Source organism: Bombina bombina, chromosome 12 (assembly GCF_027579735.1).
Source record: "Bombina bombina isolate aBomBom1 chromosome 12, aBomBom1.pri, whole genome shotgun sequence".
NCBI classification, from domain to species: Eukaryota; Metazoa; Chordata; class Amphibia; order Anura; family Bombinatoridae; genus Bombina; species Bombina bombina.
Genome location: NC_069510.1, coordinates 56277196 through 56304944, shown reverse-complemented (window position 1 = coordinate 56304944; position 27749 = coordinate 56277196). Strand labels below are relative to the sequence as shown.

The following is a 27749-nucleotide window of genomic DNA, read 5'->3' as shown; positions in this document are numbered from 1 at the left end:
TATGGAACATTTTTATAATTAAAATATAAGAAATACTTAAACAATTCAACTAAATAACTTATTTATTTACTGAATGTGGTCCCAATTTTGCTATTCTCAAGTCTAGCTGGCTTCTACTTTCGAGTCAATTGGTGTGTGTTATTATTGAACTATATTTATTCGAGCTGTGTATAGCTCCTTGTCTTTGTGAATCTTGAGAAAAATTCAGTCATGTATCTGAAAATGTTTTCCCCACTCATGGGTTTCCATGCATAATCCAGTAAAACTAGATTTTGTGAAATTGGTCTTAAGTATCCTGGAGCCACACAACCTCCCCTTTCATAGTATATATATGTTTTATTTTGTCTATGATTTCCTGCCAGACAGGAACCCCCAATTTCCAATGTCTTGCTATGCAAGTTCTTGTAGCTGTTATTTTAATAAATTGAAAGGATTACTGTGAAAAGATTTTTTGTATGTACAACGATTATATAAAAACATTTTTTAATATGAGACTAACAAAATTAACTTACATTCAATGTGAAACGATCCTTTTATCATATTAAAAAATGTTTTTATATTATTCGTCATGACGTAATGAACGACAACCCACTAATATGGGCTGTGCAATCGTTCATTGCTTCCTCCAATCAGCGGCCTTCTAGTTGCATATCATTAATATGCAATTGTCGGCTTGCGCATGCGCATTACGCCCTTGAGCTCACGCATCTGCTTCTGAAGCCTATTTTATCCAGGCATAGACGTCTTTAATGACGTTCCACAAGTCTGCGCATGCGCATTGCGGCTAGGTGCCGCCATATTCCAACCTCGGTTCTCCGTCCGGATTGCACACCCAGCAACAGTACCCACTGAGTGGGTTTGGAAAATATTTAAAAAATTAAATATAATAGCGGCGAAACGGTAAATATTTGAAAATTAGAGTGATTTGAAAAGTGTATTTTTTCAAATCTTTTAATTGATTTATGCTAAGTTTATTTTTGGTTACAGTGTCCCTTTAATAATGGGGGCAATAAATTGCGGCCGTCCCTGATTCAAATGTGCTTAGCAAATTATTCAATTGGTTCCATATGTCTTTCACCCTAACGCATTCCCACCACATGAGCCCAGTTCTCCACATCCCCTGTAGCAATTTTTTTATTTAGTAGATGAAAAATGTGAGGTTTTTTTATGGGCGTTAAAGTGAGGGTAAACTTTGGTGAATAAAAGCCGTTTTTAAAAAATACTATTAAAAACAGGGGCACTTTCAGTCATCAAAGTTTACAAATCAGCCGTTTTGATTAAAAACTTACCTTTTTTTTCTTTTCACAGCTACAGCAGTTTACCCCTCCTGGAAATCCTCTCTTCACACGTCAGCAATGACTAATCCTGCTTCCTCCAATCACAGCTTCCCCCCAGGGTGGTTATTGCCTGAGGCCATGCTGTGATTGGAGGAAGCTGGATTACTCATTGCTGAGGCGCGAAGAGAGGATTTCCAGGAGGGGGAAGCTGCTCTGGCTGTGAAAAGAAAAAAAGGTAAGTTTTTAGTCAAAATGGCTGATTTGTAAACTTTGATGAATGAAAGTGCCCCTGTTTTTAATAGAATTTTTAATAAACGGGCTTTCATTCACCAAAGTTTACCTTCACTTTAAGTACCATCTAAATGATGTTTTAATGCAGTTTTCCCTGAGGTCCGCACTACTCATGCCTCTACATGATTGAGAACAGAGGAAATTTGTAGATAGATGAACCAGTGTAGTTTATGCGGTAGTAATTTCTCCTGCAGTTGGTTGAATGTTATGATACGTCCCTTTACCATGAAGTCTGCTACTCTGTACTGTCCCTTGTTTGACCGCATATCTATCTGTCCATGTATCTCTTGGGGTAGAAGGTGTTTGAGTGGTCTAACCCATGTTTTAACGGGAATCAGAGTTAGGGTTCCAGTGAGTGAGTTCCATAGTGTTATCTTTTTAGTTGTGATGGGAGATCTGCGTAAGTTAGTGATTCTCTCCCCCTTCTGGCCCCAAAGGATATTATCTGTTCTACTATTTCTTTCTAAATCCTTCTCTATTTTTGTCCATAAAATATTTTGTGTCTGTTTGCTAAAGAGGGATGCCTGGTAATAATCTAATATATTAGGTAAACCTACTCCTCCTAGTTGCTGGTGTTGAGCTAGAATGTATGATGCAATCCTTGCTTTTCTGTCACCTCTTAAGAAGGAAATAAGGTCTAACTGATTGCAATTTATGTAGATCTGGGGGAGGAACTTTGATAGGTAATGCTCTAAAGAAATATAAAATTTTGGGTAAGATATTCATTTTTATGGCCGAAAGGCAACCATACCAAGAGAAGGTTCCCTTTTTCCATGGTTTTTAAATCTCTTCTATTATTTTTATATAATGGCACATAGTTCAGATTGTAGAGCTTCGTATAAGAATCTGATAGTTTGACTCCCAAGTACATTAAGAAATTTTTAGCCCAGGTTATATCAAAATTGATCTCGACTAATTTCTTGGTTTGAGTGGGTATCGATAAGGGTAGAGCCTCACACTTATCAAGATTAATTTTGTACCCCAAGATTTATGCAATTTCTTGTAAGGCTTTATAAAGGTTAGTCCTTTAATGTCTGTAGATTCTCTAATGCAGGATGCCAGCAGTTCAATACAGAGAGCGAACAGCAATGGCGACAGAGAGCATCCTTGTCGAGTTCCATTAAGTTTATTTATTGATCGGGATTGATAACCTGCCGCATTTATCATAGCTGTTGGTGTGGAATAGATACTTTTGATCGCCTGTATGAATGGTCCCTGAAATCCCATTTCTGATAAAACGTCCGTCATATATGTCCAGTCCACTCTGTTGAATGCCTTCTCTGCATCCAATGAGAGAAGCAGAGAAGGCGTCCCAGGGCTATTGTCCTTCTTATGTTGTCAGGGGCTTCTCTGTATGTTATGAATCCCACCTAATCTGGAAGCACTAATTGTGGGGAGTATTTTTTTAAGTCTGTTGGCCAATATTTTTGTAAGAATTTTGATATGCTGATTGATCAGGGAAATAGGTCTATAGCTTTGACATAGTGTTGGGTTTTTCCTCGGTTTGGGAATAACTATTATTTTAGCTCTTAGAATGTCTGTCGGGATCTCAGCCCCATGCATTATGTCATTACAGAATTTCTCGAGATGTGGGATTAGGGTTGGTTTGAACAGTTTGTAGTACTTGCCAGGCAGGCCATCCGGCCCAGCCGCTTTCCCTGATTTAAGCTCTTTAATGACATTATGTATTTCTTCTCTTGCTATGTCCTTCTTATGTTGTCAGGGGCTTCTCTGTATGTTATGAATCCCACCTAATCTGGAAGCACTAATTGTGGGGAGTATTTTTTTAAGTCTGTTGGCCAATATTTTTGTAAGAATTTTGATATGCTGATTGATCAGGGAAATAGGTCTATAGCTTTGACATAGTGTTGGGTTTTTCCTCGGTTTGGGAATAACTATTATTTTAGCTCTTAGAATGTCTGTCGGGATCTCAGCCCCATGCATTATGTCATTACAGAATTTCTCGAGATGTGGGATTAGGGTTGGTTTGAACAGTTTGTAGTACTTGCCAGGCAGGCCATCCGGCCCAGCCGCTTTCCCTGATTTAAGCTCTTTAATGACATTATGTATTTCTTCTCTTGCTATGTCCGCATTTAGCTTTTCTCTGTCTGTGGAACTAATGACACTAAGTTTCGCTTTCTGTAAAAACTGTGCTAATAATGTTTTGGTGTGGGTTGTCTGCTGGACTTTTCATCCATCATGCAGTGTCTCTTAGTATGTTGCAAATATGTCTGAGATCTCTTGTGGATTAGAGGTCTGTGTTCCGTCTTGTTTTTGTAGGGTTGGAATAGAACTAGACTTTATCCTCTCTCTTATTTTGTTGGCCAGGTATTTGTCAGGTTTATTAGAGTAGAGAAAATAATTTGCTTTTAATTTTTGGTTTGCTCTTATCGCTGAGTCGTTTAGGATTTTTGCTAGTAAATTTCTTTTAGTTTAAAGTGATTTGAATATGACAGTGTTGGACGTTTGTGTTTTTTTTCAAGGGCTTGTATTTCTGCTTGAAGCTTATCTATAAGATTGTTAGTTTGTCTAATGAGCTTTGATTTTTCATTTATAAGCAATTGGGTTTTCTGTAGAGTTCTCGTTGTGTTGCCAATACTCTTTAATTGACTTCTCTATCTTGTCATGTGTCTTTTTTGTTTTTGAGTGTGTACGGGTTGTATGTCCATGTACGTTGTCGTTGCGTATTGATAATTCCTTTCATGTCTATTTGGACTATGGAGTGGTCGGACCATACACAGTGATGTATCTTTGAGTTATGATTGGAATTTAGAATCTGACTAACCATTATGTTGTCCAGTCTTGAATACAATTTATGAGCTTGTGAATAATATGTGTGATCTGTCGTGTGGCCGTATAGTGACTCCCATGTGTCTATAATATTATAGGCTGCTAACGAGTCTCGTATGGATTTAGACATCGAGTTTTGTCTGTGTTGTTTACTAGTGAGTTTGGTCCCTTTCGTATTGAAGTGAGGTGTCAACGAAGTCTGAGTCTCCTGCTAAAATTATTTGTGATTGAGACCATTGAGTTAAGAGATATGAAATTTGGTGAAAGAATGAGTTTTGGTTTTCATTTGGAGCATAAACGTTACATAATTTAACCCAAGTGTCTTGTAGTCTACCTCTAACTATCAGGTATCTGCCTTTTGGGTCTTTCATTACCTCCTCTGTCACAAATTGTAAGGATGAATGTATGAGGATAGAAACACCTCTTTTCTTTTGGTCTGTGGGGGAATGGTAATGAATGGGAAAGTGTTTGTTCCAAAATTTTGGGGTACAGTCTTTTGTAAAGTGAGTTTCTTGTAGGAGTATTACTTTTGCTTTTAGATTTTTATACTGGGTCAAAGACATTTTACATCCGTGTTCAGTCCTCTCACATTATGCGAAAGGAATGTCAGTTCAGGTGTCATAATGTGTAAATGGTTACCTTGCTTTGTGTCTGAGCTTTTGTACTGATATGAACACCCGGGTCCCCTCTGTTACGTTTCCTGAGTATTGTCTGAGTTAGATATGACAGTTTTCTCCTAGTCTTAACTACAGTTTTATAATCACCAGTGACAAGTTTGACCACATTGTAAAACAACAAATACATTTTATATTATAACAAAACAACAGTTAATTTACCTGAACAGTTGGTAATTGCATAGAAATTTTAAAACATTGACTACTTGTGCAATACGTTATATTAACTGAACTTTATAGTTGGTAACAAAGGTTATATTTGTTTGGGAATCGTGGGGTCAGCAAGAGAGTTCTATTCCCAATATTCTTTTAAGACTTCAACATAAATTTATATAAAACTTTTCACAACCCAACAAACAAGTCCCTGATATTGCTTCTAAGTCTTTTAATATAGATGAAGTCTCTAGATGGGTCTAATGTTGCATAAATGCGGGGTCTCTAGAAATGTTTAATACAAAGTACAGGATGGCATCTTCGAATTAAATAAGTCTCAGTCCTGTAAAAAGAATGAGAATTGGTTTAGGGTAAACAAATTGTACTCATCTGTCTAGTAGTCCTCATGTGAGTTGGGTATTGGTCGATTGTGGTGTTCTATCATCATTCGACTTGAGCTTCTTTATTTGGCTTCTTCTTCGTGACTTTGTTCCATTTAGGCCTTGCCTGCATGTCTCCCCGTTGTAAGTTGTGTTCTCCTGTTTAATGAGGGTATGTTGGAAGTTCCGGGGTTTCCAGATTAAGATATGTGCATATTTCTGGGATGTCTTGTTGGTCTTTGATCGTTAGGGCTTTGCCTTCATGGAGAATAGTTAGGGCAACAGAAACCCCAACGATAATTTATCTGGTTCTTCTGAAGGAGTTGATTGAATGGCTTCAGTGAACTTCTTCTTTGTAGCGTTCTCATGCAGAGGTCCTGATGAAATTGTATTACGGTGCCTTGAAATTTAAATGTAGGGTTTTTCCTAGCAGCTTGGAGGATAACTTCTTTTTCTGGGAAGCGCCACATTTTGACAATTACATCTCTTGGCGGGTAATCTCCTTTCGGTCTGGGTTTGAGGGTCCGATGAGCTCTTTCCATTTGAAAGATATCTTTCTCTGTCTGGCCTGTAATAGCTTGAAATAATTGCTTAAAGTAGTTGTGCAGGTCCGGTTGAGTTATGGATTCTGGAATGCCTTTGAGTCTTATGTTGCACCTACCAGTGCAATTCTCCAGATCCCCCATCTTGTTTTGTAGGCTATCAAGTTCTTGCTGATGTGTGAGAACTTGTTGGGACATGTTGATCATATTTTCTTCCATTGAAGCTTTGTTGTCTTCTAGAGATGAGACTCTTGTGCCTAAATCTTGGAGATCCTGCTTTATTTCTGCAAGACTGTTGATTGTATTGCATCCATCTTTTCCCACATTTTCCGAAAGTTTGCGGTGATGTCTTGCTATGATATCTGCTTTAGTGACTGTTGTTAAATCATCTGCTTCCAGCTGTGTATTAGTATCTATTTCCAGTTCTTCCTCCCTTGGAAGCTTTAAAGAATATACTAGCCATGGTTGATTACTCTGTTGTGGAGGGCTTTCTGGCCGACATTCTAGCCTGGTATGTAAAGTAGCTTTTTGGTTGGTGATTAGCAGGTTTGAATGTTGTGCAGTTGTTGTTCCGGAATGAAAAATATTTTTCCTAGCTAGATGCTCGGTTAGAGTGAATCCCAGGCCTTATCCTTCTGCAGTAGTGGGTGAAGATTGCCTCTGCTAGCAGTGACTATACTGTGTAGGATTGTTATGTAGGTCAGACTGCGTGGTTGCTACAGCCGCATTTAATGCCGTTTTTAATGACTTGTATTGGTGCTTATTCCTAAAGTCACTATGCCCGTATGCAGTTAAGTTATTGCATTGATACTTGGGAAGAGATGTTAAAGTGACAGTTCACCCAAAAATTTTCTCCCTTTTAAATTATTCCCAATGATCCTTTTAACCTGCTAGAGTGTATTAAATTGGTTACAAGTAGCTCCTTTACTCCTATTTCAGCATTTGAAATAGCTGATTTAGCCTGTGGTATCGCCACCTATACTGAAGAAATTAATACTGGAGTATAGGCTAATGAATAGCACACAGCCAGCAGAAGAGATTATACTCTCAGTGGGATGCAGGATAGTTAAGTAATAAAATGATCATTTTCCATTGTTCTCTCTAAGTATTGAGCTTTTGGTGTTCCAGCCAAATAAAAGATAAGGATCTGATATCACCTTTAAGTTCAACCCATTGTAATAGGCTGTGGTTTCAAAGCACAAAATCAGCTACTTCATATACACAAATAAGCATGAAAATGGAATTTCTCAAATATTTTATACTCTGCAGTTGGTATAACAAGTCATTTAAAATACATTAATGGAAAAACAATTTTACAGTGTACTGTCCCTTTAACTCTTTTATTTTGTGACCCAGTCATACCTTGAAGTTAGAGTTGCAATCTGTGTCGATTTTATCATTAATATTAAAGAACTAAGTATGGCGCCGAGTAGTGACTCCTATGCTTCCTTACAGGCTAAACCTTCCCCAAGGATGCCAAGTGGTTAATGCAAATTATACAAATAAAAGTGAAGGAGCGCTAACAAAAGCTAGAGAGTCCTAGAGAACAATAAATGTATGGATACCTCAAGTAAAACAGTATTTATTTATGTATCCAGTTTGTAAACAATAATGCAGCTTAAATAGGGACGTCTCCCTTCAAATGATATCTGGATAGACTCGCGGATATGGTATAAAACAGAAATGACTAGTCATATAATTTAAAACAGAAATCAATATAATAAAACAGCTACGATACCTATATAAAACCTAAAAAACAATACAGATTCAACCTTGTTTTTTAAACCACCAAGAAAAGTCCATATAACCTCCTTTATTCTTTCAGGATATATATACTAATTATGGCACAGTCATATCCTGCTAGGTTGATAACAAACACAATTCATAAAGGACTCACAGTTTTTCACCTTAGCGTCTTTGCATTTGTTTGGAAATAACCCAATGAACCATGTGTGTATTTGTAAATGTTTGAAGGTGTGTGGGCTTACTGGAATCTTCAGACACGCTATGTGTCAAGCACAGATATACTGTGTACCTTACCGGTAGTTTGTTTCTTTTTCAGCTTACTCCTTTGGACCCACGTAACTCTGGTGATGTCACTTTCTCACACTGAGTACTTTTCTTGGATTCGCTGCTGTGTTGCACGCTCCAGCATGTTGCAGATAGGTTGAGTGAACAAACAAATGACCGTTTGCGATTGTTGTCCTTCCCTGTACTTGTTGCTGCAAGATTCTGCAGGGAACAAAAAGGAAAGTCTTCAATCTTTGATTCTCTCTCCTGGTAGTTGTCAGTATAAAAGTCAACGCCTTTCGCCCTAGTGAGGGCTTTATCAAGACGTATTCCTTCATTTAATTTTTGGGTATTTAAATACCCTTCCTCTTTATCTCATTGGTTCATTGAATTGGTCTTATTGGTCGTTATTTATGGTTGAAATGTTGGAGCAGGTTCACTTGCAGTTTCTCATAGTGTGGTATACTAAAGGTGGAATCCCTTATTAAGTGGTATTTATAAAGAAGAATTTTCCAATAGGATGGAATTGTTACAATTTGTAAAACACATGCTGCCAGCATCTCAACCAAATATTACGTTGTTTAAGCCTTTGACATATAAACAAATATTTTATATACGAAAAGAATTTCATTCAAATACAAAACTACACTTTTGCAGTAAGTAGGATGGAATTTGATATATAATAGTTTAAAACTGTCACATACTGTCAACTTATTAGTCTAGTAATAGAATAGTTTTAGCTTTGCTATTGAAAAGTATCTTTATGATTTTTTTTGAAAAAACAACTATTCATAACTTAATAGCATACTTATTTGGCCTTTAACCTATATGTATACATGTTTCTTTCTTTCATGTAATTGGCAAGAGTCCATGAGCTAGTGACATATGGGATATACAATCCTTCCAGGAGGGGCAAAGTTTCCCAAACTTCAAAATGCCTATAAATACACCCCTCACCACACCCACAATTCAGTTTTACAAACTTTGCCTCCTATGTAGGTGGTGAAGTAAGTTTGTGCTAAGATTTCTACGTTGATATGCGCTTCTCAGCATTGTTGAAGCCCGATTCCTCTCAGAGTACAGCGAATGTCAGAGGGACGTGAAGGGAGTATCACTTATTTGAATACGATGATTTCCCTAACGGGGGTCTATTTCATAGGTTCTCTGTTATCGGTCGTAGAGATTCATCTCCTACCTCCCTTTTCAGATCGACTATATACTCTCAATTTACCATTACCTCTACTAATAACTGTTTTAGTACTGGTTTGGCTATCTGCTATATCTGGATGGGTGTCTTTTGGTAAGTATGTTTTTTAATACTTTAGACACCTCAGCTATGGTTTGGCACTTTTATATAAAGTTCTAAATATATGTATTGTACTTATATTTGCCATGAGTCAGGTTCATGTATTTCCTTCAGCAGACTGTCAGTTTCATATTTGGTAAATGCAGAAAAGGCAGCAGCATGGATATTAACCAAGTTTATTATGGCAATGAAAGTCCACAACGTTTCGGGGTGTTACCCCTTAATCATGTGAATCATATTTGGGGAATTTAAACATTTTAAGAAATTTATTTCTTACCTGGGGTTTTAGTCTTTTTTTCAATTGACTACTTCTTGCTATTGCGGGTATTAGGCCCGCGGGTGCGTCAAATGCTAAACTTTATTGCGTCATTCTTGGCGCGAAATTTTTTTGGCGCGGAAAAAGACGTTTATGACGCAACGTCATCATTTCCGGCGTCATACGTGACGCCGAGACCTTTCACACGGCGGCGTCATTAGTGACGCGAGTGTGTCATTTCCGGTTATTTTTTTTCATTATTTCAATACCCCATTGATGTTTGCCTCTTGCTTTTTTCTCTATCAAAGGCCTATGCTTTTGCATTTTTTCCCATTCCTGAAACTGTCATATAAGGAAATAGATAATTTTTCTTTATATGTTGTTTTTTTCTCTTACATTGAGCAAGATGTCCCAATCTGATCCTGCCTCAGAAGTTTCTGCTGGAACATTGCTGCCTGACATCGGTTCTACCAAAGCTAAGTGCATTTGTTGTAAAAGTGTAGAAATTATTCCACCAAATGTCATTTGTAATAGTTGTCATGATAAACTTTTACATGCAGATAGTGTTTCCATCAGTAATAGTACATTACCAGTTGCAGTTCCTTCAACTACTAATGTACATGATATACCTGTAAATTTTAAAGAATTTGTTTCTGATTCTATTTTGAAGGCTTTGTCTGCATTTCCACCTTCTAATAAACGTAAAAGGTCTTTTAAAACTTCTCATTTAGCTGATGAAATTTCAAATGACCAGCAACATAATAATTAATCCTCTTCTGATGAGGATCTTTCTGATTCAGAAGATCCTTCCTCAGCCATTGACACTGACAAATCTACTTATTTATTTAAAATAGAGTATATGCGTTCTTTATTAAAAGAAGTGTTAATTACTTTGGATATTGAGGTAACCAGTCCTATTTACGTTCAGTCTAATAAACTTTTAAATGCTGTTTTTAAACCTCCTGTGGTTTCCCCAGGGGTTTTTCCTATTCCTGAGGCTATTTCTGATATGATTTCTAGGGAATGGAATAAGCCAGGTACTTCTTTTATTCCTTCTTCAAGGTTTAAAAAATTGTATCGTTTACCAGCAAAATCTATAGAGGTTTGGGAAAAAATCCCCAAAGTTGATGGGGCTATTTCTACTCTCGCTAAACGTACCACTATTCCTATTGAAGATAGTACTTCCTTTAAGGATCCTTTAGATAGGAAGCTTGAATCCTATCTAAGGAAGGCCTATTTATATTCAGGTCATCTTCTCAGACCTGCTATTTCTTTGGCTGATGTTGCGGCTGCCTCAACTTTTTGGTTGGAGAATTTAGCGCAACGAGAATTGGATCCTGACATATCTAGCATTACTCACTTACTGCAACATGCTAATAATTTTATTTGTGATGCCATTTATGATATTATCAAAATTGATGTTAGATCCATGTCTTTAGCTGTATTAGCTAGAAGAGCTTTGTGGCTTATATCTTGGAATGCTGATATGACATCTAAATCTAGATTACTATCTCTTTCTTTCCAAGGTAATAATTTATTTGGTTCTCAGTTGGATTCTATTATTTCAACTATCACTGGAGGAAAAGGAGTTTTTTGCCTCAGGATAAAAAACCTAAGGGTAAATCTAAGGCTTCTAACCGTTTTCGTTCCTTTCGGCAGAATAAGGAACAAAAACTCAATCCTCCTCCCAAGGAATCTGCTTCCAGTTGGAAGCCTTCCTCAAATTGGAATAAATCCAAGCCATTTAGGAAACCAAAATCTGCTCCTAAGTCCGCATGAAGGTGCGGCCCTCATTCCAGCTCAGCTGGTAGGGGGCAGATCAAGGATTTTCAAGGATTTTTGGATAAAAACTGTCCAAAATCATTGGATTCAGAGCATTGTCTCTCAAGGGTATCGAATAGGATTCAAAGTAAGACCTCCTGTGAGAAGATTTTTTCTCTCACGCATCCCTGTAAATCCAGTAAAAGCTCAGGCTTTTCTGAAGTGTGTTTCAGACCTGGAGTCTTCAGGGGTAATCATGCCAGTTCCTCCTCAGGAACAAGGTTTGGGGTTTTATTCAAACCTATTCATTGTACCAAAGAAAGAAAATTTGTTCAGACCCGTTCTGGATCTGAAAATTTTGAATTGTTATGTAAGAGTACCAACATTCAAGATGGTGACTATAAGGACTATTCTGCCTTTTGTTCAGCAAGGACATTATATGTCCACAATAGACTTGCAGGATGCATACCTTCATATTCCGAGTCATCCAGAACACTATCAGTTTCTGAGATTCTCTTTTCTAGACAAGCATTTCCAATTTGTTGCTCTTCCATTTGGCCTAACAACAGCTCCAAGAATCTTTTCAAAGGTTCTGGGTGCCCTACTATCTTTAATCAGAACAGGGTATTGCAGTGTTTCCTTATTTGGACGATATCTTGGTACTAGCTCAGTCTTTACATACTGCAGAATCTCACACGAATCAACTAGTGTTGTTTCTTCGGAAACATGGTTGGAGGATCAATTTACCAAAAAGTTTCTTGATTCCTCAGACAAGGGTCACCTTTTTAGGTTTCCAGATAGATTCAGTGTCCATGACTCTGTCTCTAACAGACAAGAAGTCGCAGCATGCCGGCACCTTCAGTCTCAATCATTCCCTTCAGTGGCTATGTGCATGGAAGTTTTAGGTCTCATGACTGCAGCATCGGACGCGATCCCCTTTGCTCGTTTTCACATTAGACCTCTACAGCTTTGCATGCTGAATCAATGGTGCAGGGATTATACAACGATATCACAATTAATATCCTTGAATCCCAATGTACGACACTCTCTGACATGGTGGATAGATCACCATTGTTTGGTTCAAGGGGCCTCTTTTGTTCGGCCAACCTGGACTGTAATCACAACAGATGTAAGTCTTTCAGGTTGGGGAGCTGTTTGGGGATCTCTGACAGCATAAGGGGTTTGGAAATCTCAAGAGGCGAGATTACCAATAAATATTTTAGAACTCAGTGCAATTCTCAGGGCTCTTCAGGTTTGGCTTCTGCTAAAGAGAAAACTGTTCATTTGTTTTCAGACAGACAATATCACAACTCTGGCTTATGTCAATTATCAGGGTGGGACTCACAGTCCCCAAGCTATGAAAGAAGTATATTGGATACTTGCTTGGGTGGAATCCAGCTCCTGTCTTATCTCTGCGGTGCATATCCCAGGTGTAGACAATTGGGAGGCGGATTATCTCAGCCGCCAGACTTTACATCCAGGGGAGTGGTCTCTCCATCCATGTTCAGGCGGAAGCAGTAGATGCACTGACACTTCCTTGGTGTTATTATCCTGCTTACATCTTCCCGCCTCTAGTTCTCCTTCCAAGAGTGATCTCCAAAATCATCATGGACCAGTCTTTTGTGTTGCTGGTGGCTCCAGCATGGCCACACAGGTTTTGGTATGCGGATCTGGTGCGGATGTCCAGTTGCCCGCCTTGGCAACTTCCGTTACGGCCTGACCTACTATTCCAAGGTCCGTTTTTCCATCAGGATCTCAAATCATTAAATTTGAAGGTGTGGAAATTGAACGCTTAGTTCTAAGTCATAGAGGTTTCTCTGACTCAGTGATTAATACTATGTTACAAGCTCGTAAATCTGTCTCTAGAAAGATTTATTATAGAGTTTGGAAGACTTATATTTCATGGTGTTCTTCTCATAAATTCTCCTGGCATTCTTTTAGAATTCCTAGAATTTTACAGTTCTTTCAGGATGGTTTGGATAAGGGTTTGTCTGCAAGTTCCTTGAAAGGACATATCTCCGCTCTTTCTGTTTTATTTCACAGAAAGATTGCTATACTTCCTGATATTCACTGTTTTGTACAGGCTTTAGTTCGTATTAAGCCTGTCATTAAATCAATTTCTCCTCCTTGGAGTCTTAATTTGGTTCTGAAGGCGTTACAGGCTCCTCCATTTGAGCCTATGCATTCTTTGGACATTAAACTACTTTCTTGGAAAGTGTTCTTCCTTTTGGCTATCTCTTCTGCTAGAAGAGTTTCTGAGCTATCTGCTCTTTCTTTTGAGTCTCCTTTTCTAATTTTACATCAGGATAAGGCAGTTTTGCAGACTTCTTTTCAATTTTTACCTAAGGTTGTGAATTCTAACAACATTAGTAGAGAAATTGTTGTCCCTTCCTAATGTCCTAATCCTTACATTCTTTGGATGTGGTAAGAGCTTTGAAATATTATGTGGAAGCTACTAAAGATTTCAGGAAGACTTCTAGTCTATTTGTTTTATTTTCTGGTCCTAGGAACGGTCAGAAGGCTTCTGCTAGTACCTTGGCTTCTTGGTTGAAACTTTTGATTCATCAAGCTTATTTGGAGTCGGGTCAGGCCCCACCTCAGAGAATTACACCTCATTCTACTAGATCAGTTTCCACTTCGTGGGCTTTTAAGAATGAAGCTTCAGTTGATCAAAATTGCAAAGCGGCGACTTGGTCCTCTTTGCATACATTTACTAAATTCTACCGTTTTGAAGTATTTGCTTCTTCGGAAGCAGTTTTTGGTAGAAAAGTTCTTCAGGCAGCTGTTTCAGTTTGATTCTTCTGCTTTTGATTTAAGTTTTTTTCTTTCAAAGATTAAATAAACTTATTTTTGTTTTGGGTTGTGGATTAATTTTTTCAGCGGAATATGGCTGTTTTTATTTTTATTCCCTCCCTCTCTAGTGACTCTTGAGTGGAAGATCCACATCTTGGGTATTGATATCCCATATGTCACTAGCTCATGGACCTTTGCCAATTACATGAAAGAAAACATAATTTATGTAAGAACTTACCTGATAAATTAATTTCTTTCATATTGGCAAGAGTCCATGAGGCCCACCCTTTTTATGGTGGTTATGATTTTTTATATAAAGCACAATTATTTCCAAATTTCCTTTGTTGATGCTTTATACTCCTTTCTTTATCACCCCACTGCTTGGCTATTCGTTAAACTGAATTTTGGGTGTGGTGAGGGGTGTATTTATAGGCATTTTGAGGTTTGGGAAAGTTTGCCCCTCCTGGTAGGATTGTATATCCCATATGTCACTAGCTCATAGACTCTTGCCAATATGAAAGAAATATATTTATCAGTTAAGTTCTTACATAAATTATGTTTTTTCCTGAAAAGATGTATTTCATTCAAATACAGAGTTTTCTTTTTCAGAAATATAGTGGGGTCCAGGAGTATGATACATTTTTAGACATCTCAATTTAGTGGCAAAGTAGTTGTGCCTGAAACAAATATATATAAACATTTGAAATATATATAATTTGGACTATTTATTAATAGTTAGCATTCTGTCTTATATATCAGGTTTTTCATATTTAATTGGTAGGCTTCTTTCCATGTTTTGGCTGCAGATCCTGTAGATACAGCAGTAAATGTAAAAGAATACAGTCAAGTCAAAATGGCTTCACATACCAAATAAAATAAATGATCAGATGCCAGGATAAAGGTGTATTCTACATTATTCAATGCTCTTGCCATAGACAATATATAGGAGAGACCACCAGCACCCTAAGGGAACGTATACGTGAACATCTTTCATGTATAGACGGGTAATTTAGACACACATTTATATACGCACTTTAGGGAAGTGCATAAAAATAATTTAAAATACTTTATTTTTTGGAATATAAAGAAGGTAAAACCAGACTGGAGAGGGGGGAATTTTGAATCAAAACTCCTAAAGAAAGAAGCAGAACTAATTTATAATATGCAAACTCTTTTTCCTTCAGGCTTAAAGGGACAGTCTACACCAGAATTTTTATTGTTTTAAAAGATAGATAATCCCTTTATTACCCATTTCCCAGTTGTGCATAACCAACACAGTTATAATAATATACTTTTAACCTCTGTGATTATCTTGTATCTAAGCCTCTGCAAACTGCCCCTTTTCTCTTGTTAAGTGTATCCAGTCCACGGATCATCCATTACTTATGGGATATATTCTCCTTCCCAACAGGAAGTTGCAAGAGTCCACCCACAGCAAAGCTGCTATATAGCTCCTCCCCTAACTGCCATTACCAGTCATTCTCTTGCAAGTCTCAACATAGATAGGAGGTCGTGAGAGTCTGTGGTTTTTTATACTTAGTTTATTTCTTCAATCAAAAGTTTGTTATTTTTAAATGGCACCGGAGTGTGCTGTTTATCTCAGGCAGTATTTGGAAGAAGAATCTGCCTGCGTTTTTTCTATGATCTTAGCAGACGTAACTAAGATCCAGTTGCTGTTCTCACACATTCTGAGGAGTAAGGTACTTCAGAGGGGGAATGGCGTGCAGGTTTTCCTGCAAATAAGGTATGTGCAGTAAAATATTTTTCTAAGGAATGGAATTGACTAAGAAAATACTGCTGATACCGAAGTAATGTAAGTACAGCCTTTAAATGCAGTGAAAGCGACTGGTACCAGGCTGATTGATAGAGATATATGCTAAGGTATGTGCAGTAATATATTTTTCTAAGGAATGGAATTGACTAAGAAAATACTGCTGATACCAAAGTAATGTAAGTAAAGCCTTAAATGCAGTGATAGCGACTGGATCAGGCTTATTAATAGACATACATACTCTTATAAGAATGTGTTTTAAAACGTTTGCTGGCATGTTTAATCGTTTTTTAACATATGTTTGGTGATAAAACTTATTGGGGCCTAATTTTTCCACATGGCTGGCTTAAATTTTGCAAACATTAATGTTTTTTGCATTAAGGGGTTAATCATCCATTTGCAAGTGGGTGCAATGCTCTGTTAACTTATTACATGTACTGTAAAAATTTCGTTTGATTTACTGCCTTTTTTCACTGTTTTTCAAATTTTGACAAAATTTGTTTCTCTTAAAGGCACAGTAACGTTTGTTATATTTGCTTGATAACTTGATTTAAAGTGTTTTCCAAGCTTAGTAGTCTCTTTATTAGTTCTAACATGTCTAACATAGAGGAGGCTCTGTGTTTATTATGTTTAAAGCCATGGTGGAACCCTATTTTAGAATGTGTACCAGATGTACTGATTTCATGTTAAACAATAAAGATCATTTTTTGTATTTAAAAACATTATCACCAGAGGATTCTGTCGAGGGGGAAGTTATGCCGACTAACTCTCCCCACGTGTCAGACCCTTTGACTCCCGCTTTAGGGACTCACGCTCAAATGGCGCCAAGTACATCAAGGGCACCCATAGCGTTTATTTTACCAGAGGATTCTGTCGAGGGGGAAGTTATGCCGACTAACTCTCCCCACGTGTCAGACCCTTTGACTCCCGCTCCAGGGACTCACGCTCAAATGGCGCCAAGTATATCAATGGCGCCCATAGCGTTTATTTTACAAGACATGGCAAAGGTTGTGTATAATACACTGGCAGCAGTATTAGTCAGACTACCTGAAATTAAAGGAAAGCAAAACAGCTCTGGGGGTAGATACAGAGCATACAGACGCTTTAAGAACCATGTCTGATACTACCTCACAATATGCTTAGTCTGTGGGTGATATTTGTGACTCAGGGAAGATGATTTAACCTGATTCTGATATTTCTACATTTAAAATTTATGCTTGAGAACCTCCACTTGTTGCTCAGGGAGGCTTTAGCTGCTCTGAATGAATGTGTACAATCGCAGTGCCAGAGAAATTGTGTAGACTGGATAAATAATATGCAGTGCCGGTGTGTACTTATGTTTTTCCAATACCTAAAGAGGTTTACTAAAATTTTTCATAAGGAATGGGATAGACCAGGTGTGCCGTTCTCTTCCCCTCCTATTTTTTAGAAGAATGTTTTCTAATAGTTGCCACCACACGGGACTTATGGCAGACAGTTCCTAAGGTGGAGAGAAGAGTTTCTACTCTAGCTAAGCGTACCACTACCTCTGGCGAGGACTGTTGTGCTTTTTTAGATCCAATGGATAAAAAATGTTTATTCAACAAGGTTTTATCCTGCAGCCCCTTGCACGCATTGCTCCTGTCACTGCTGCTGCAGCGTTCTGGTTTGAGTCTCTTGATGAGGCTTTACAGGCTCCATTGGATGAATATATTTGACAAGCTTAGAGCACTTAAGCTAGCCAATTCCTTTGTTTTCTGATGCCTTTGTTCCATTGACTAGACTAACGGCTAAGAATTCTGTTTTTTACTATACTGGCGCGCAGAGCGCTATGGCTTATATCATGGTCAGCTGTCGTGACTTTAATAAATAAGCTACTTAACTTCCCTTCAAGGGGCAGACCCTATTCAGGCCTAGTTTGAAGGAGATTATTACTTATATCACTGGAGGAAAAGATCATGCCCTTCCTCAGGACAGGTCCAAATCAAGGGACAAAAAAGGCCTAATTTTCGTGCCTTTCGAAAATTCAAGGCAGGTGTGGCATCAACTTCCTCTAAGGCAAAATAAGAGGGAACTTTTGCTCAGTCCAAGGCGGTCTGGAGACAACCGGACCTGGAACAAAGATAAGCAGGTCAAGGAGCCTGCTGCTGCCTCTAAAACTGCATGAGGAACGGACCCCTATCTGGTAACGGATCCTATAGGGGGCAGACTTCATTCTTTGCCCAGGCGTGGGCAAGAGATGCCCAGGATCCCTGGGCATTGGAAATTATACCCCAGAGATATCTTCTGGATTTCAAAGCTTTCCCCCCCAAAAAAGGGGAGTTTTTGCCTTTCACATTTATCTGCAAACCAGATAAAGAAAGAGACATTCTTGCATTGTGTACGTGACCCATTCAGTTCCAATAGAGGAACAGGGACACAGTTTTCCTCAAATCGGTTTGTGGTTCCCAAGGAAAGGAAACCTTCAGACCTATTTTGGATCTAAAAGATCTTAAACAAATTCTTTAGAATTCTATAATTTAAGATGGAAACTATTCGTACCATCTTAACTATGATCCAGGAGAGTCAATAGAGGACTACAATGGATTTGAAGGATGCTTATCCTCACATTACGATGCATAAAGATCACCATCGGTTTTTCAGGTTTGCCTTTCTAGACAGGCATTACCAGTTTGTAGCTCTTTCCTTTGGGTTAACTACAGCCCCTAGAATCTTTATGGAGGTTCTTGGGTCACTTTGGCGGTCCTTAGGCCGCGGGGCATAGAAGTGGCCCCTTATTTAGACGACATCCTGATACAGGCGTCAAACATCCAAGTTGCCAAGTCTCATACGGACGTAGTACTGGCATTTCTGAGATCGCATAGGTGGAAAGTGAACAAGGAAAGAGTTCTCTATCCCCAATATCAAGGGTTTCCCTCCTAGGGATTCTGATAGATTTTGTAGAAATTAAAATTTACCTGACGGAGTCCAGGTTGTCAAAGTTTCTAAATTTCTGCCGTGTTCTTCATTCCATCCGCGCCCTTTGGTGGCTCAGTACATGAATGTAATCGGCTTAATGGTAGCGGCAAGGGACATAGTACCGTTTGCACGCCTACATTTCAGACCACTGCAACTATGCATGCTCAGCCAGAGGAACGGGGATTACACAGATTTGTTCTCCTGTTAAATCCGGACCAAGAAACCAGAGATTCTCTTCTCTGGTGACTATCTCGGGTCCATCTGTCCAAGGGTATGACCTTCCGCAGGTCAGATGGGACAATTGTTACAACAGATGCCAGCCTTTTAGGTTGGGATACAGTCTGGAACTCCCTGAAGGCTCAGGGATAGTGGACTCAGGAGGAGACCCTCCTTCTAATGAATATTCTGGAACTGGGAGCGATATTCCATGCTCTTCAGACTTGGCCTCAGTTAGCAACTCTGAGGTACATCATATTTCAGTCGGACAATATCACGACTGTGGCTTACATCAACCATCAAGGGGGAACAGAAGTTCCCTAGCAATGTTAGAAGTCTTAAAATAATTCACTGGACAGAGACTCTCTCTTGTCTAAAAGCTATCCCTATCCCAGGTGTTGAGAACTGGGAGGCAGATTTTCTAAGTCGTCAGACTTTTCATCCGGGGGAGTGGGAATTCCCTCCGGAGGGGTTTGCACAAGATCAAGCAGGAGAGTGCTTTGGTGCTTTTGACAGCGCCTGCGTGGCCACGCAGGACCTGGTATGCAGATCTGGTGGACATGTCATCCTTTCCACCACGGTCTCTGCTTCTGAGACAGGACCCTCTACCTCAGGGTCTTTTCAACCATCTAAATATAACTAATCTGAGATGGACTGCCTGGAGACAGAACGCTTGATGTTATCAAAGCATGGCTTCTCCGAGTCAGTAATTGATACCTTAATTCAGGCATAAAAGCCTGTCTCTAGGAAAATTTAACATAAGATATGGTGTAAATATCTTATTGTTATGAATCCAAGGGTTACTCATGGAGTAAAGTCTGGATTCCCAGGATATTATCTTTTCTCCAAGATGATTTTGAGAAAAGGGTTGTCAGCTAGTTCTTTAAAAGGACAGATTTCTACTCTGTCTATTCTTTTGCACAAGCGTCTGGCAGGTATTCTAGACGTTCAGGCATTTGGTCAGGCTTTGGTTAGAACCAAGCCTGTGGTTAAAAATGTTGCTCCGCCATGGAGCTTAAAGCTGGTTCTTAAGGTTCTTCAAGGAGTTCCATTTGAACCTTTTCATTCCATAGATATCAAACTTCTATCTTGGAAAGTTCCTTTTTGGTAGCTATTTCCTCGGCTCATAGAGTCTCCAAGTTATCTGCGTTGCAATGTGATTCTCCTTATCTGGTTCTCCATACGGATAAGGTAGTCCTGTGTACCAACCTGGGTTTTTACCTAAGGTGGTATCTAACAAGAATATCACTCAAGAGATTGTTGTTCCATTCTTGTATCCTAATCCTTCTTCAAAGAAGGAACGTCTATTACACAATTTGGACGTGGTTCGTGTTTTAAAGTTTTACTTACAAGCTACTACAGATTTTCATCAAACATTCACCTTGTTTGTTGTCTATTCTGGACAGAGGAGAGGTCAAAGGACTTCAGCAACCTCTCTGTCTTTTTGGTTAAAAAGCATAATTCATTTAGCTTATGAGACTGCTGGACAGCAGCCTCCTGAAGGGATTACAGCTCATTCTACTAGAGCTGTGGTTTTCACTTGGGCCTTTTTTAAATGTGGCTTCTGTTGAACAGATTACAAGACGGAGTCTTGGTCTGCGTTTCATACTTTTTCAAATTTAACAAATTTGATACCTTGCTTCTTCGGAGGCTATTTTTGGGAGAAAGGGTTTTTTACAGGCAGTGGTAACTTCCGTTTAAGTACCTGCCTTGTCCCTCCCATCATCCGTGTACTTTAGCTTTGGTATTGGTATCCCATAAGTAATGGATGATCCGTGGACTGGATACACTTAACAAGAGAAAACATAATTTATGCTTACCTGATAAATTTATTTCTCTTGTAGTGTATCCAGTCCACGGCCCGCCCTGTCACTTTAAGGCAGGTAATTTTTCCATTAAACTAGTCACCACTGCACCCTATGGTTTTCCTTTCTCTGCATGTTTTCGGTCGAATGACTGGTAATGGCAGTTAGGGGAGGAGCTATATAGCAGCTTTGCTGTGGGTGGACTCTTGCAACTTCCTGTTGGGAAGGAGAATATATCCCATAAGTAATGGATGATCCGTGGACTGGATACACTACAAGAGAAATAAATTTATCAGGTAAGCATAAATTATGTTTTTTCAGTTCTTTTGACAGACTTGCAGTTTAGCCAATCAGTGCCTGCTCCCAGATTACTTCACGTGCACGAGCACAGTGTTATCTATATGAAATATGTGAACTAACACCCTCTAGTGGTGAAAAACTGTTAAAATGCAATCTGAAAGAGGTGGGCTTCAAGGTCTAAGAAATTAGCATATGAACTTCCTAGGTTAAACTTTCAATTAAGAATACCAAGAGAACAAAGCAAAATTGGTGATAAAAGTAAATTGGAAAATTGTTTAAAATTACATGCTCTATCTGAATCATGAAAGTTTATTTTGGCCTAGACTGTCCCTTTAAATTCCGAACTAGACATTTCCTCTTTCCTTATCCCATAGAACCCTATATAAATAATATCATTTTGCTTTATCTAGAGATGTAAGGATTAGAGGGTAAAAGTACCCCTAAGAATCAAGGCCGATAAGAAGAATCTTATTGTCAAACAATTAAAATATGAATAACCTGATATATAAGACATAGAATGCTAACTGTTAATAAATAGTGCAAATTATATATATATATATATATATATATATATATATATATATTTTAAATATTTATATATATATATGTTTCAGGCACAACTACTTTGCCACTAAATTGAGATGTGTATAACTTTATCATACTCCTGGACCCCACTATATTTCTGAAAAAGAAAACTCTGTATTTGAGTGAAATACATCTTTTCGGGAAAAAGAAACATGTATACATATAGGTTAAAGGCCAAATAAGTATGCTATATAATTATATAAGTTCTGAATAGTTGTTTTTTCAAAAAAATTCATAAAGATACTTTTCAATAGCAAAGCTAATACTATTCTATTACTAGACTGATAAGTTGACAATATGTGACAGTTTTAAACTATTATATATCAAATTCCATCCTACTTACTGCAAAAGTGTATTCTTTTTCTATATAAAATATTGTTTTATTTATTGTTGTTTATGTCAAAGGCTTAAACAACGTAATATTTGGTTGAGATGCCGGCAGCATGTGTTTTACAAATTGTAACAATTCCATCCTATTGGAAAATTCTTCTTTATAAATACCACTTAATAAGGGATTCCACCTTTAGTATACCACACTATGAGAAACTGCAAGTGAACCTGCTCCAACATTTCAACCATAAATAACGACCAATAAGACCAATTCAATGAACCAATGAGATAAAGAGGAAGGGTATTTAAATACCCAAAAATTAAATGAAGAAATACGTCTTGATAAAGCCCTCACTAGGGCGAAAGGCGTTGACTTTTATACTGACAACTACCAGGAGAGAGAATCGAAGATTGAAGACTTTCCTTTTTGTTCCCTGTAGAATCTTGCAGCAACAAGTACAGGGAAGGACAACAATCGCAAACGGTCATTTGTTTGTTCACTCAACCTATCTGCAACATGCTGGAGCGTGCAACACAGCAGCAAATACAAGACAAGTACTCAGTGTGAGAAAGTGACATCACCAGAGTTACGTGGGTCCAAAGGAGTAAGCTGAAAAAGAAACAAACTACCGGTAAGGTACACAGTATATCTGTGCTTGACACATAGCGTGTCTGAAGATTCCAGTAAGCCCACACATCTTCAAACGTTTACAAATACACACATGGTTCATTGAGTTATTTCCAAACAAATGCAAAGACGCTAAGGTGAAAAACTGTGAGTCCTTTATGAATTGTGTTTGTTATCAACCTAGCAGGATATGACTGTGCCATAATTAGTATATATATCCTGAAAGAATAAGGAGGTTATATGGACTTTTCTTGGTGGTTTAAAAAACAAGGTTGAATCTGTATTGTTTTTTAGGTTTTATATAGGTATTGTAGCTGTTTTATTATATTGATTTCTGTTTTAAATTATATGACTAGTCATTTCTGTTTTATACCATATCCGCGAGTCTATCCAGACATCATTTTAAGGGAGACGTCCCTATTTAAGCTGCATTATTGTTTACAAACTGGATACATAAATAAATACTGTTTTACTTGAGGTATACATACATTTATTGTTCTCTAGGACTCCCTAGCTTTTGTTAGCGCTCCTTCACTTTTATTTGTATAATCGGCTTTATCATTGCCTACTCACGATGCAGCCGAAACTTTCATTTTCTATTTTTTCCTCCACCCCGCCTGTGACTACTCGATTTTGTTAGTTTAGGCTCCCCTGGTGTACGAGTAGTATTCATAGAAACATAGATATTGACGGCAGATAAGAGCCATAGGCCCAGCAAGTCTGCCCGACCTTACCTAACAGTATAAACTTATCTAGTTCGTAGGATAGCCCTATGCTTGTCCCATGCATTTTTAAAGTCCCCCACAGTGTTTGTTGCTACTACCTCTTGAGGAAGTTTATTCCATAAATCAATCACTCTTTCTGTAAAGAAGTGCTTCCTCAAATTACTCCTGAATCTTCTACCCTTTAGCTTGAGCTCATGACCCCTTGTTCTTGAATTTTCCATTTTATGTAAAATACCCACAGCCTCAGTTTTACTAAACCCTTTAATGTACTTGAAAGTTGCTATCATATCACCCCTTTCCCTTCTCTCCTCTAAGCTATACATATTTAGGTAATTGAGCCTATCCTGGTAAGTTTTATTTTTTAGACCATGTACCATTTTGGTAGCCCTCCTTTGCACAGATTCAAGTTTGTTAATATCCTTCTGAAGATATGGCCTCCAGAACTGCACACAATACTCAAGATGAGGCCTAACTAATGATCTATAAAGTGGCATAAGAACCTTACTATTTCTGCTGCAAATACCTCTAACAATACATCCAAGCATTCTGCTAGCCTTACTCGCTGCATTACTACATTGTTTACTAAGTTTTAAATCATCTGAAATAATAATTCCCAAGTCCTGTTCCTCGTCTGTAACAGTCAGTAAAGTGTCATTGAGTCTGTAATTAACATTTGGATTTTTCTTCCCTAAATGCATTATTTTACACTTTGCTGTGTTAAACTTTAGATCCCAGTCGTTTGTCCAATCCTCCAATTGTTGTATATCACTTCTCATTTTGTCTACCCCCCCTGGAACATCCACTCTGTTGCAAATTTTTGTATCATCTGCAAAGAGACATACTTTCCCCTGTAGCCCTTTGCTGATATCGCAGATAAATATGTTAAACAAAACATAAGAACTGACCCCTGAGGAACACCACTAGTAACAGCCCCCTCTGCTGAATGAACTCCATTTACTAAGACACTTTGTTTTCTGTCCTTAAAGGATTCCAAAACTTAAGTTTTTTGTCCATAACCTGACCATCAATTTCAAATCACTAACGTGTATATTTCATCACTTACCTACTTTTACAGTCCAACGATCTTTCTGAAAACTATAAAATTAAAATGTATTTTTCTAAGATGACATCATTACAGCCAACCCTCTAATATGGGCCGTGCACACCAAACTTCAATTTCCAATCGTATTGCAATTTTGTGCATATCATTAAGTGACAATGTCGTCACCCGGCGCATGCGCATTACGATCCGTTGACCCGCGCATGTGCATATCTGATCCATGATACCACACTTACCCATACAGTGGTATTGTAAATAAGCATATGCTCTGCTCTTACAAACTCTATTCATCAAATTCAGCATAAAGTGAAATAAAATTAATATGTGTTTTATTCATAAGTTTGTCCGTTTTTATACACATATAGAATTAATGCTCGTTATTGTTAGGGAGATTCTCGCAGCAATCCTCACTTACCTGCTCTATTCAGTGTATTGAGCATACAGTTAAATAAAATTATTATGGGTTTCATTGATCATTTTGTCCGTTTTTCTATACATATAGAATTAATGCTCGTTATTACTAGGGAGATTCTCGCAGCGATCCACACTTACCTGCTCTATTCAGCAGCTCTGTCTGATATCAACACAGCAGGTGTCAAGAATGACGTGGACGGTATATCGCGCATGCGCATATCATCAAACCGACGCCATTTTGATAACCTGGGTTATCGTTCAGAATTGGATGATGGTAATGAATCGCCGTCGGTGGGTTTGGAAAACCTTGTATTTTCGCAATCGGATTGCTAAGAAAGGGTAAATATTATAAACGCAATGCAAATTACAAAAATATAGAAAATATATTGATATTTCAATTTAAGATGACTTTTTTTCTGGGTTTAGTGTCCCTTAAAGCCAGCTTTCCACCCAGTTTACAATTTTTGAATCTAGACCAAGGAGATATAGTTTGTGAATAAGTTTATTGTGTGGGACGGTGTCAAATGCTTTGCTGAAATCTAGATATGCTACATCAACTGCTCCTCCCTTGTCTAATGCTTTTGTTACATAATCAAAGAAGTCAATTAGATTAGTCTGACATGATCTCCCTGAAGTAAAACCATGCTGATTTTGGTCCTCTAAATTGTTTGTCTTTATGTAAGTCATAATTCTTTCTTTTAAGAGGCTTTCCATTAATTTCCCTACTACTGAAGTTAAACTAACTGGCCTGTAGTTGCCAGATTCTTCTCTACTGCCCTTTTTATGAAGAGGTATTACATTTGCTATTCTCCAATCATCTGGGACAGCTCCTGTTAATAGTGACTGATTAAACAGATCAGTTAATGGGACAGTTAGCACTGATCGAAGTTCTTTTAAAACCCTTGGATGAATATTATCAGGACCCACTGCCTTTGTAACATTTATTTTTGATAATGCTAACAAAACCTCATCCACTGTATTCAGTAGTAAGCTGAGGTGTTTTCTGGCCACTTGTTTTAGGTTTTGTGTACCTTTTTGTTATGCTGACTGCACGGAGTGGTGTGATTATGCAACCATCTCCGGTCAGGCTCCGCCCCTCGGGTATATATATTATAATTGTCGTACAACTTATGTTAAAGCCAGACTCTAAAGGGACATGAAACCCAAATGGTTTTTCTTTCATGATTCAGATGTAATCTACTTCTAGCTTCAAATTTTCTTTGTTCTCTTGGTATCTTCTGTTTAAAGGCAGGGACGTAAGGTCAGGAAAGTGCACGTGTTTGGAGTACTATATGGCAGCAGTTTGCAAGAGCACTAGATGGCAGCACTATTTCCCACCATGTAGTGCTTTAGACACCAATCTAGGTATCTTGTCAACAAACAATTACCATGGGAGCAAAGCAAATTTTGATAATAGTAGTAAATTTGAAACTTTTTTCTTTCCTAATTGTTTGCTCTGAATCACAAAATAACATTTTGGATCATTATGCATAATTAAACATTGACCTAGATTACAAGTTGAGTGCAAAAATATAAGCGGTATTGTACTTTAACTTGACTTGAGTGCAATCAATAGTTCAAGAATACCTTAGGAATTAAGCAATTTTGATAATATAAGTAAATTGGAAACTTTTTAAAAATTGTATGCTCTGTCTGAATCACAAAAGACTTTTTTTTTTAATCAAATGTTGCTTTGCATGACATAATCATTGACATCACCTTTGATATGTAGTCTAATCTGCACCATCGAAGATCACTTAAACCCCATACTCATCTTTTTATTTTTCCACTAGTGGTTGTGATCATTGTAATGAGTGGTTCCATGGACACTGCATCAATATCACAGAGAAGATGGCAAAGGCTATTCGAGAATGGTACTGTCAGCAATGCCGAGGTGAGAAGCTGTTAGAGGATGCTGTTTGTTTAATGGGTTGACTATGACAAGTAATGTCTCAAGGAGAGACCGGCAGAGTTAAACATTGCAAATTCCTGCTGTGGAACTGTAATTTCATTTCTTTACCTAAGCAGAATACATCCGGGGAACCAATTAGGGGGACATACACATGTATCTGCAAATCACAGTACATATCCTGCTTAATACCAGCTTTGGCATTACTCCTGCCGCTGAAGCTTAAAGGACCAATAAAGCCAAAATTAAAGTTTCATGGTTCAGATAAAGCATGCAATTTTAAGAAAACACTTTCTTATATACTTTCATTATCCAAGTATGCAAATTATTTTGTGATATGCACACTTTGAGGCTCCGCCTCCTAATGATCATCTGCAAAAATGCACAGTATATAAGTATATGCATTGTGATTGGCTGTGGATGTGACATAATACACTTTTTTAGTGGTATTGCATTGTCTTTTTGTTGTGTATTTATATATTAGTCCCTCTGCATTTAGTGGTCCTTTAATTATTTGTTTAAAGTGAAGGTAAACTTTGGTGAATGAAAGACCGTTTTTTAAAAATACTATTAAAAACAGGGGCACTTTCATTCATCAAAGTTTACAAAGCAGCCGTTTAGCTAAAAAAAAAATTACCTTTTTTTCTTTTCACTGCTACAGCAGCTTCCCCCACATAGAGATCCTCTATTCACACGTCAGCAATGACTAATCCGTCTTCCTCCAATAACAGCTTTCCCCCCAGGGTAGTCATTGCCTGAGGCCATGCTGTGATTGGAGGAAGCCGGATAGGTATATTCCTTTAAATACCTACTTTTTGGCTCATCATAGTAATCAT

General features: G+C 38.0%; 1 protein-coding gene across 1 annotated transcript in view; it reads left to right on the top strand.

Annotated features, from left to right (window-relative positions):
- Positions 1-27749, top strand: part of LOC128642663 (CXXC-type zinc finger protein 1) — a 231298-nt gene that overhangs the window by 19893 nt on the left and 183656 nt on the right. The window contains exon 3 of the mRNA XM_053695446.1: positions 26798-26898. Within this exon, the coding sequence (XP_053551421.1) occupies positions 26798-26898 (101 nt within the window). The remainder of the gene's footprint in view (positions 1-26797; positions 26899-27749) is intronic.